Raw genomic sequence first — 12,065 nt, forward strand, 5'->3', positions numbered from 1 at the left:
GAAAAAGCTAGGAGAGAGAAGTGAAAGAACAGACAAGTATAATATTTAGATAAATTTAAAAATCAAATGAAATGCTACTTTAGTATTTTATAAAAAATCAACTAGCTCCAAGAAATTATGAATATTCCAAGTGCTAATAAAGGTTGAAAGTACTAGTTTGAATAGATTCATACATGATAAATCAATAATGGCCTTAAGGAAACAGGAGAAAAACTGGACTACGGCCTTTATTTTTCAGTTATTCTTGGCAATGAATATGCTGTTCCATAAAACTTCTCCTGGTTTCACTGTCAGATACAGAATACTAGACCGACCAGCTACATTCATGATCTAATTACAACTATTTTTAGTGTTCTTATTCATTTTTAACTCATAATTCACTTGACTATCAAAATTCATGCAATAACTAAAATAATGTTAAATTAAAATTTTACCTCATATTTATCAAGAAATGCTGATAAACAAGGAAATGTAAAGACCCTGAAATAAAAAGTAGTTTAAGAAAAAAATAAATAAGCTTTCACAGCATAATCTTGTCCAGTAATAGAAATCATGCCTAGAATCAAAAGGAAATCAGGCAGTGGTCATAATAATTGAAATAAAATCATATTTCCCTCTTTAATACTTTTCAAAATACATGTTTAGTGGACATTTATGTAGAGAAAATCATATTACTTTGACGATACTACTCAATCTACCATTTTGACTAAAATGATTGCACCAAATGTTTTTGTGTGTGATATGGTTTGGTTCTGTGTCCCCACCCAAATCTCGTCTTGAATGGTACTGTCGTAATTCCCATCTGTCGTGTGAGGGACCTGGTAGGAGATAACAGAATCATGAGGGCAGTTTCTCCCACACTGTTCTTGTGGTAGTGAGTAACTCTCACGAGATCTGATGGTTTTATCAGGGGTTTCTGCTTTTGCATCTTCCTCATTCTCTCTTTGCCTGCTGCTATCCACGTAAGATGGGACTTGCTCCTCCTTGCCTTCTGCCATGATAGTGAGGCTTCCCCAGCCACGTGGAACTTTAAGTCAAATTAAATCTCTTTCTTTTGTAAATGTCTCAGTCTCCAGTATGTCTTTATCAGCAGTATTAAAACAGACTAATACAGTGTGCTATCAAATATGAGCAGAGTTTCCTAATTTAGCTTATTAATGTTTCCATAGAACTTAAATAAGAATACAAGTGAATAATTACATTAAAAATGGTTAAATTCACAGAATGCTTTCTTAGATACTATTTTACATATTTAGCATATTATCTCATCTTAATCTATATCACAAAGATATGAGGTAGTTATTAATATTATATAACAGCTAAGGAAACTGAGGCATGTAAGGTTAAATAATTTGTCCAATATTAGAACAGGAAGAGAGGAACTTATGATTCAAATCAGGTAATATGACTCCTTGCACAACCCTTACAATACCGTTAATTTCTTTAGTAAGTAAAATAAATGTGAACTCATTCATCCAATAATTATGTTGAACATCTATGAGGTGCCAGGCATTGCAAATTCTGTTTTTCTGTCGTTATAAAAGATTAAAATTTACATTACACATACTTTCATGCCCCTCAGAAAGATCCTACTTACCGTTTGTTAATTATAAAGGAAGATGATTTGTTTGCTATATATTTACATTCCAGTATGTGGATGAAGGAGATGATTCAGGTAATAAATATGTCTAGATTTTTATTATCCCTCAAACATTAAATAATAATGGATATGCAACTCAGAAGTATAGTAAGGCAATTTTTAACATCTAAAGTTATTAATTAATATGAATTAAACAGAAATGAACTTTTCCCTCTAAAAAGTACAAAATAAAACAAGCCAGTGCAGAATTATTTCAGATTACTGGTGTAGTAATTTGCTAAAATCATGTTATTGTTTTAAATTATCTATGCACATTCTACACTCCAACATAGTGTAGAGAACAAGAACAAATAAAGTTAAATGTTATTTGTTAGATAGTTAGATGCAACACTGGGTGCTCACTCTTGAGCTCTATTTATTTGACAGTAAATGGTTGTATCTTGCATTAAGTTTACCTTCTTTTGTCTCCAAGCATGCCATTTACAAGGTTGAGAAATATCCTGCAATCCTAATTTTAAAGAGAAATACTTTTAAAAACCATAATAATTTTTAAAAATTCACGAATTTCTGTTATTGTTATACAACTTACTGTTTCAAATTCAGAGTCCTTAATTCTTTTAAATGCCTTAGCAATAAAATCCATTGAAAACCAATGATGTGCCAGTTCTTGTCTTTGTTTTTCTGTGGTCATTCTACACAAAGCTTCTACAATGCCTACCTGTAAGTCATAATCTATTAAAAAAATAGTTAATGTTTGATTTACAATTATGAAAATTAAGTTTATAAAAGACCATATATTTTACAAGGTATTAGAATAAGCAAGAGAAATAAGAATATATTAATGTAATTGATTAATCTATTAATATTTTCTTCACATGGATTAGAAATATCTCATCATTTGAGGAATTAACACCGCCCAAATAACAAGTGTGCCAACAGAAGAAATAAGTAAAATTTAAAAAAATTTTGAGACTTCTAAATATTCAAAGACACTGCCATTTCATTATTATTAGAGATATAAAATGCAAAGTAACCCACACAGTTGTCTATAAGTTACAAAATCTGTTTTCCTCTTGTGTAACATGTTTACAGTTATCCCAGAGTACTTTAAACCATGATTTATTCTACTTGTAAATCACCATATTAAAATTCATTCACAAAAAGCTTAGAAAATAAATTTTAAGTTATTTTAATAAACACATTGTTTAAAAACAAATCCATCAATATCAAGAATATTAGACACCCTAATTTCATAAAAAATCTGAGGAATTTCTTAGCACAAGTAGTTCAGGTCTATTGAAAAATTAAGCCATTATATTAAGCTATTAATTTAAGCTTTATTAATTAAGCTATTATATTAAGCTATTAAATTAAGCTATTAATTTAAGCTATTATATTAAGCTATATTATTCATAAGTCTACCATTAGGCACAAATTGTATGTATCTAACGCCTACTGTCCTAAATTATTTTTGTCCCAAAGACAAATTTCATGTATATTTATTAAAAATTGCTTAATTGTACATAAAGTTTATAATTCCCTCAGTCTCACATTGCTATGCTAATATTTAAATTAAAAAGATACTATCTGCTATTCATAAATATGGAATAATTTTAGATTTTGAAAAGACATACTTACCTCCAGCATCTAAAATCCTTTCTCCCATACTACTCCTGTGAATTAAAATAACAGATTACAAAATAGACCAGTATCAATTAAATAGGAAGTCCACATGTTTAGGAGGAAAAGAAACTTCACAAAAATTTACAATTGGCTAATATCACCGACTTTTGCAGAAATTATATGCATACACTAAATTATATTAAAAAGCTGCAACAGTTTATCAGTTTCATTATTAATGCAAACTCGTCTGTCTTATAAAACATTCTTATGGATTTTAAGAATAAAAACCATATAAGTACAGATTATTACATGAGAATTAACATTTCTTGGTTAGAGAGTATTTTCCGGGCATCTTGAGGCATTTTGTCAAGCATAGCATTCATTTTTTTTATTATCTAGAAAAGAAAAAAAGATAATGCATTAACTTTACATTCAGTGAAACACTATTAAGAGAAATATTCTAGGCACATAAACTTAGAAGCCTAATTTTTTCTTAATCACTGAGTTTTATTATGGGAATGGAGTAGGATGGAGGAAAGAATATATAAAGTATAAAATAGGCCAGGCATGGTGGCTCACTATAATACCAGCACTTTGGGAGGCCAAGGCGGGCGGATCACTTGATGTCAGGAGTTCGAGATCAGCCTGGCCAACATAGTGAAACCCTGTCTCTACCAAAAATACAAAAATTAGCTGGGCATAGTAACGCGTGCCTGTAATCCCAGCTACTCGGGAGGGAGGCAGGAGAAGCACTTGAACCTGGGAGGCAGAGGTTGCAGTGAGCTGAGATTGCGCCACTGCACTCCAGCCTAGGCAGATAGAGCAAGACTCTCTCAAAAAAAGAAAAATAAAAAAGTATAAAATAATGAATATAAAAACAACATAAACTATAGAATATCAAAAATAGAATATAACATGACTCTGATACTTAAAGCACTTGTACTTTTTGCAATAAAACTTATATTTATTTTAACTCCATTATAAGATCTGAGGAAGCCAAAAAATGTTACTTTATTAATTTTGTTCTTATGATTATAGTACATGTACACACATACATATACTAATACAGATTATTTTTAGCATTTAAATACTTAAGCACCCCAAAAATTTGGTTGGTATAATTTATTTCCATTTGAGCTATATGCATACATAAACCCATATGGTTATAAATTTTCAATAAGTATTTCGGAAATATGTCAGGCAATAGATTAAGATGATAGAAATGTACTCCAAGCTAAGTAATTTTGTCCTACATGAAATAAATTTTCAATTTAATTGCTATTGATTTTCTTCACGTTCTCATTTTTAGTTTTTAAAACACAAATAAATGACTTTACCTCTTGCTGAATACAAATATTCACTCTTGAGTCAACAACCAGGGAACAAATGCGAGGTACGAAACTTTCCACTACTTGTTTTTTACCTGAATAAAAGTGTTAAATTATTGATAAATGTTCATTTCAAATCCTCTTAACTATCAGTCTTTTCTTATAAGAGTTAGTGGAAAGGCGCCAGGCATGGTAACTCAGGCCTATAATCCTAGCACTTTGGAAGGCCCAGATAGGTAGACTGCTTGAGCCCAGGAGTTTGAGACCGGCCTGGGCAACATGGCAAAATCCTGTCTGTACAAAAATTAGCTGGGCACCTGTAATCCCAGCTACATGGGAGGCTGAGGTGGGAGAATCACCTGAGCCCAGGAGGTCAAAGCTGCAGTGAGCCGTGATCGTGCCACTGTACTCCAGCCTGGGTGAGAGTGAGACCCTGTCTCAAAAAATAAAAATAAATAAAGAGTTAGTGGAAAGGATATACTACTGCAGTTCAGAAGAAGGCCCACCAGGGCTTGGGGATGAGAAAGAATGAAATTAAGTCCTAATTCTACTTGGCCTTGCAAAAAACACCACTCAACAAATGTGACTGATTTTAATACTGTCAAGAGACAACTCTAGATCTAATACTGTCAAGGGACAACTCTAGATCTAGTTTCTAACTGCAGGCACATAAGGAGGTATTTATTTATTTATTTTTAGATTAAGTAAATATAGTTCAAAATTGAAAACTTCAATTCTAAGGCTTTTACCAAAACTGACCTCATTAATTTTTAGTTATACATCAAAAATTTTTATACCCATAAAGACCAACACATCTTAACCCCAGTGAAGTTCTAAATGATGTGAGCCCCTTTTAGGTTAACGCATTTTTGAAAGATGAGGCTTTATCAATACTAAGTATATTCAGAGGAATGTGTACATGCTGTTTCATAATGCAAATTTTAAAAATAACTTTAAACAATGGAAATACTGTAACAACAAATGTACAATTTTCCAAAGTGACTGCATAAAAAGAAAAAAGTACTCAGATGAAAAGATACAATTATTTACTTTAAAAATCAGGTGGATCACTTTACAATTGCTGGTGCTTTAGGATCATTTTTTCCCTAAAAACTTAAAAAATTTAGACTACATTGTTATGTAGCAAAAACAATCAATGAAGAGGTAGGATTAATTATTATTTAAATCAATGGCAATCTGTTTAAAACTTTTTGGCTCTGAAGACAGCAAGTACCTTTATTTATAAATAATTCACCAGCCTCATTGACCAATCCTAGGTAAGTCTTCTTCAATCAACACAGAGCTAAAATAACTTGGATCTGATTGCTTGGCACAAGCAGGCCACAAGTCAAAGAATGAGTAGGAACATATTCTGTATTCTCAATTTACTATTGAAAATTTGTTCCATTAGATCAAAGTTGGCAAACTATGGCCCACGAACTAAATGCAACTCACTGCCTGTTTTTGCATGACTGTATTACTCACCAGCAAGTGCTCTGTGAAAACTATTTGAATCTATCATGTTTTATTAAAACAGTAGTATCAAAGGTGAACATCATTCACTCTTGTCAGTTTACCCATGGTCAGTTCTTTGAATTTTTGTCAGAAGCAGAAGCTGAGTATTCTGACTTTCCCTACCACACAGCAGTCCAATGGCAGTGGGGTTTTATTGTGACTTTTTGATATCCAGCACCAAGACTGAAATTTTTCTGAACAAGAGCTGTCCTCAACCTTTATTGCTGAATACTGAATGGCTTTGGTAATTAGCACTGGCTGCAGAGTTGACAATGTTTCTAAATGAATTGGGCACAAAATTACAAGACAAAATAATGCTTGCATCATGAACTTAACACTGCAGTGAAGTCATTCTGATAACTAAGGTGATCTGAAAGGCAAGTAATGCTATGCTGCTTTATACACTTCACAGACTGTCAAAACAGGAAGCAACATCTCCATTTCCACACAAATTTGCAGGGAATATATTTTTTCCAAACTCCAACTACAGGTCTAGCAGTGTTTTTGGGCTTTGTTGTAAGTACAAAGGAAATTTCCACATTTCAAAATCCATTTAATTGTGCAACTGGGAAGCTTCCACATAACCTTCAATTGGAAGTGATTAATTTGCAATGCAATGACATTCTAAAATGCAAATGTTAAGAACCTAACAATTCTATTAATGCCTTTCAAGTGATGAACACGCTCAATTAAAAGCATGCTTATGCACTGATATCAGTATTTGGCATTGTCTGCATGAAAAGCCATTTTCTAATGTGACATACATAAAACCTCATTATAGACAGGGATTAACAAACGAACATTTACAACCAACTTTGAAAACAGAACACTAACTCTGAACCCTAATTAAATGAAATGTTATTCCCTCACAAAAAGAATGCAAGTTTCATTAGTAGACCTATATTACAAAAAATTGTACAACTATTATATTTTCAATGGCATCAATAAATTATTCATAGAAATTTGTTTTTCTTTCTTGTTATACAAGTACCTACATAATATTCTTAATTGTTTTTCTCTTGGACTACAAAATCTAAAATATTTATTATCTGGCCCTTTACAGTAAAAGTTTGTTGATCCTTGAATCAGATAATGAGTTCTTAATACTAGGACAATACAATGGGAATTGTAAAATTATACTAAAACTCTAACAGTAAAATTTATTGTTCCAATAGAAAATAAGTGTTTATTATACCTTCATCACTGACATCATGTATGACCTGAAAAAAAGTGAATAATATTTAATTTACAAGTTACCATATATTACAAACCATTACAATATTATAAACCATTATAAATGGTATTGAAATGACAGATTACATTTTAACTCACGGCATAATTACTTTTTATTAACTAACCATTTAATTATATTTACCAGAATAAATGCTTTATACAATCTGAACAGACCAATCCAACCAAGTCACCAACCAATCTGTTAGTGACTTTTAGGCTCAGGGCACAGAGAACACAAATTGTTTTTTAAATAAACACATGCTTTATAAATATCAGTGTAATCAATATGATTTTTACCAGCAGAAGATCAACTAAGTCTTCTATCACATTTAGAACAGCTTCATTTTTTGAATTTCCTTGACTCTGAATAATGTCCTTGGATTTTTCAAACCAGGCAACCATGTAAAAAAAAGGAATGAACTTATTACTTTGAGTTCCATTTTAATAATTTTAAGAATGTACTTATCTATCTTTGCATAAACAGTAAACCTAGGAATAAAGATACATCAAAATTAAAATTTTAGTGTTGTATCAAAATAAATTCATGTTTTTAAAGATCCTCCTTGTTTTTTTTTAACTATCTTTTCCCATTGTTTAAAATGGGAATAGATGAAGTTAATTTTGATTCCATGTAGAAGATCCTTATTTCTCCTTCAAATTCCTAGTTAGGGTACCTTTATTATAATAGAAGGAAGTAAATTATCATCACAATTTAGACCATTTTGATATTGTTACTATAGGAAAAGTTTTCATATTATTTTACCTTAATTCAGATATTTGAGTACATACATCTCAGATACTATTCTAGGTGCCAATAATGTAGCAATGAACAAAAGAGACAAAAATCAATATCCTACATTCTAGCATGGGAGACAGACAATATAAAAACAAAAAATGAAGTTAGATAATAAGAGTTAAAGAGACAATAAAGCAAGTAAAGGCCTTAGGGAGCTTAAACTCACATGATTATCAAGGAGTCTGTCTGTGTACAGTTTTCTTGTGATCTTTATATTTGTAACATATATCACAAGTTATAGAAATGTTTTATTCCCAAAATTGTATCTAAAGTTCCTAAATTTATTTTCAACAATTTGGATAATTTCTTACTAGAAAGCATATCTTTTATAATATTTCATTCGCATGAATATGTTACATATTCCATACTTATCTTTTGTATTAGTCCTTGTTTTATCATCGTTAGAAGTCCAGCTTGCCCCAATACACTGATATTTTTGCCACATCTTCCAACAGAAACCAAAATGGCTGAAACATTGTGGATATCCTCTTTATTAAGTTCCTGAAATAAAAGGTATACATTAAAATTTCTGTAAACACAAAACAGTATGAAATAGACATTGCACAAGGAGCGTTACACATATATTTTAATCTTCACAAATCCTGAAAGATGGTCATTTTAATCATCTCTATATTGCAACAGATGAAAATGTGGTTTAAGAATGTGACCTGCCCAAAGCCATACAATCAGGGATTGACAAACTCAGGACAAAAATGGAAATCTGTATAAATCCAAGAAACTTTATACTATGATACAATGAATCAGCAACTTTCCATTCTAAAAAGCTCCATGTATTTAACTAACAGAAACAAGAAATTTTTATTCAATTTCTTGGATTCATAACGAATCTCAGATACTGGGGTGAGGGGATTATCAATAATCACCTTTTCTCATGTATGAAAATGCCTTAAATATGATTAAATTCAAAGTTTGGGGTGATTTTTCTACGTTTTAGTTTTGACAGAAGTAGGCATTGCCTATGTAACATCAAGTATACACTGATAGATTTTTAAAAAAAACCTATCAACTTGTTTAAACTTCAAAGAGCTAAAGTATTTTTTCCCCAGTTTCAGCCACAGTTAATAGTAAAGCCCTTGTGAACACGTATTTTTGTATATTTTATTTGGGAAATGACATTCCAATGTGTTGAGATTCCTCAAACAAACAAACAATAATAAGCAAATGGTGAAATAAGCATTTATTTATATAATTATGACTGAGCTTGCCCAAGCCTATTCATTTTTTTCTAATGGAGTACTTCCTTCTAAAACTAGAGTTCTATCTAATAATTGTAACAATCATTCAGCAAAAATGAATATTTACCCTGCATATAAGGTTGTCCACCTTGTGGAAAAACTGTTTGCTGCATTTAATCTTCACATCTTCACAAATATCAATTTGCAAAAGTGTTTTCAAAGGTTTGAAATCATTTTTTCTTAAAGCATCATCAATGCATTTTTCCAACTGCTAGAGAAATACATTTAATGGCACATACTGTATCAAAACCAAAATTAATTACCTTATGCAATCTAGTAATTTGAGAACCGCTTTCACATGAAAACTCTCAAATGAACTCATAAAATATTAATTCACGTATTTTTAAAAAATATGGCCACTATTAAATTTGGAACAACTGAATTAGAAATTACATTTCTTTGATAATATGATTAGAAAAAAATATTTTATTAATATTTCCAATTCATCTTTTATTACTAAGGTCATCTTTATGTCAACCTCAACAGAAACTTGATGAAAAAAGCAAAAAAACTTTAAAGTAACAAACACTTAAACCAAGAATAAAAGCCTAGCATACCTGACTACTAATCTCTTAACGGGGTTTAAATAGTAAAGAAAAAAATACATAAAGACAGGCAAAAGCACCTTTTAGAAATTATGCCAACTAACATAAATTAAGCATTACCATTATATAATATTTATAACATTATTAAAATCTGCCATCCTTGCTATTAAAGTACAACTTCATTAAAAACAAATGTTCATACTACAACCTGATCACTAAACAGGTTTGGCTGTGAACTGCATACATGTTGAATAGATTATTAACACTTACACTTTACCTAAATACACAATATCTTAATCTCTAAAACTTAATACAAAAATATCCAAGCATAAATTATGCATGAATCAGTGCATAATTCTTTTCAATGTAAAAGGTAGGTATAAAGAATCAGCATTTTTAACACTTTATAAATATTCTTAATATAGCTTTTGCAAACATCTACTGAATACATGAAAGGACACTTTATTTAAACTATTGACCATTTCATAAAAACATGTAAGCTTTATCATTGCTAAAAACATAGCACTGAATACCTGTAAGTAAACAAAAAGTGATTTTCAGAATGAAAATACTTACTTTTGGTCTAGGACTACATACCTGGAGATCTGGTCTTATTGGCATTTTGACTTCATTTAAAAAAAAAAAAAGCAAGACAAAATAAACACCTATAAAAGAAAACATATATTTTCTGTATCTCACAATCTGTTTCATGTGTTTAACAGTTTAAATATCTTACACACATAAATATGCATTTGTTATTTATACCAAAGGTAATATTAACTTCCTCACTAAACACTTACCTGCTTATTAAATTACACATTTGAATATGATCAAATAAGTTTCTAGAGAAAAGCCTGAAGATCATTTAGTCAAGCTCTTCCTTTTTATAGATTACTTAAATTAATGTCAAATATCCTGCCAAAAGGTCACAAAGCTAAAGTTAGTAAAAGAATAACCTGGATCTCCCTTGCCAGTGATTCCCTGCTATACTTGTTCCACCTCTGAGAACAAGGAAAAAAAAAAACTCTTGAATTAATGTGCAAACGAAATTTGGGCTATTAATATTCAAGAAAGGAGGAATATGCAGATATACTAACAATGAACAGGATCAAAATATGCAAGGAAAAGAGTGAGGAAAAGATAACTCAAATGCATTTCATATGTCCACAAGAGTGTTCAGGAAAGAAAGAACCCCCAGTTTCTGGTTGAATGCTGAAATTAAGGTGAGGACCTCACTTTCCCAAAGTTATCTGGGTCCTTAAAGACCATGGGATGCAAATACAAATAACTGCCACAAATTAATATATTGCAATATGGCTAATAGAAAATATCCACCAGGTTCTAAAGAGAGATTCCATGCTCATGAAAACAGGACCAAAAATAGATTAAATCACTTCAAACAATCCTATCTTGTGTGTTTCTGACAAAGATCAAAGATAAAGGTCATTGATTCTCCCTGCCATGAACACCTAAGGAATTAACATTATTTTGGTCAAGAAAATGCAAATCATTGCTCTGGTCTTCCTCAAAGCTCTGTATCCCTATTGTGTTTTGTAGAATATGCATAATTATTTGCCTGTCTCTTTTGGAACAAAGTACTAAGGTTATTCTGAGAGGAACCATGTACCTGATAGTATTATTCATTTATAAATAATAAAGTCTGATGATTATGTTTCTTACCATCTCATTTTAATAATTATGGGAATGTTTTTTAAAAAATATTGTATGTTACAAAACTCCATGTCTACAAAAAAATTTTTTTTAATTAGCTGGGTATGGTGGTGTGTGCCTGTAATCCCAGCTACTCTGGAGGCTGGGGTGAGAAATTGCTTGAGCCTAGAAGTTGAAGGTTACAGTGAGCTATGACTACAACACTGTACTCTAGCCTAGGCAAGAGAGGGAGACTCTGTCTCTAAAATAAACAAAAAGAATGCATGTCATCATTTCTAAGGTAACCACTAAATGAGTAGTGAAAGAATATGTAAGTACTAAGCTAAGTGGGGGGAGGGAGGCTGTAATGTTTTCATTTTAATCAATCCAGAGAGAGAGAGAAAGAAAGAGAAAGAGACCCAGAAGAAGAAAGAAAAACAGAAAACACAAAGTAAGGTGATAGATTAAAAGTTACATATCAGTAATTACATTGAAAGTAAAATATATTAAATATTCTGA

At 31.0% G+C, this 12,065-nt stretch overlaps 1 protein-coding gene across 5 annotated transcripts in view; it reads right to left on the minus strand.

Moving 5' to 3' along the window:
• Positions 1-10,830, minus strand: part of SYCP2 (synaptonemal complex protein 2) — a 59,108-nt gene extending 48,278 nt beyond the window's left edge. For 2 of the 5 annotated variants that reach the window (XM_055372867.2, XM_055372866.2), the window contains exons 1-8: positions 7,597-7,720; positions 7,262-7,286; positions 4,561-4,646; positions 3,533-3,618; positions 3,239-3,273; positions 2,190-2,332; positions 2,056-2,108; positions 435-480 (exon numbers count right to left, since the gene is read on the minus strand). In XM_055372867.2, the coding sequence (XP_055228842.2) occupies positions 435-480; positions 2,056-2,108; positions 2,190-2,332; positions 3,239-3,273; positions 3,533-3,618; positions 4,561-4,646; positions 7,262-7,286; positions 7,597-7,701 (579 nt within the window). In that variant the 5' untranslated portion in view covers positions 7,702-7,720. The other 3 variants (XM_004062461.4, XM_055372869.2, XM_063702388.1) reach the window with 3 other exon arrangements.
• Between the last annotated feature and the right edge of the window lie 1,235 nt (positions 10,831-12,065).

Source organism: Gorilla gorilla, chromosome 21, assembly GCF_029281585.2.
Source record: "Gorilla gorilla gorilla isolate KB3781 chromosome 21, NHGRI_mGorGor1-v2.1_pri, whole genome shotgun sequence".
Lineage (NCBI taxonomy): Eukaryota > Metazoa > Chordata > Mammalia > Primates > Hominidae > Gorilla > Gorilla gorilla.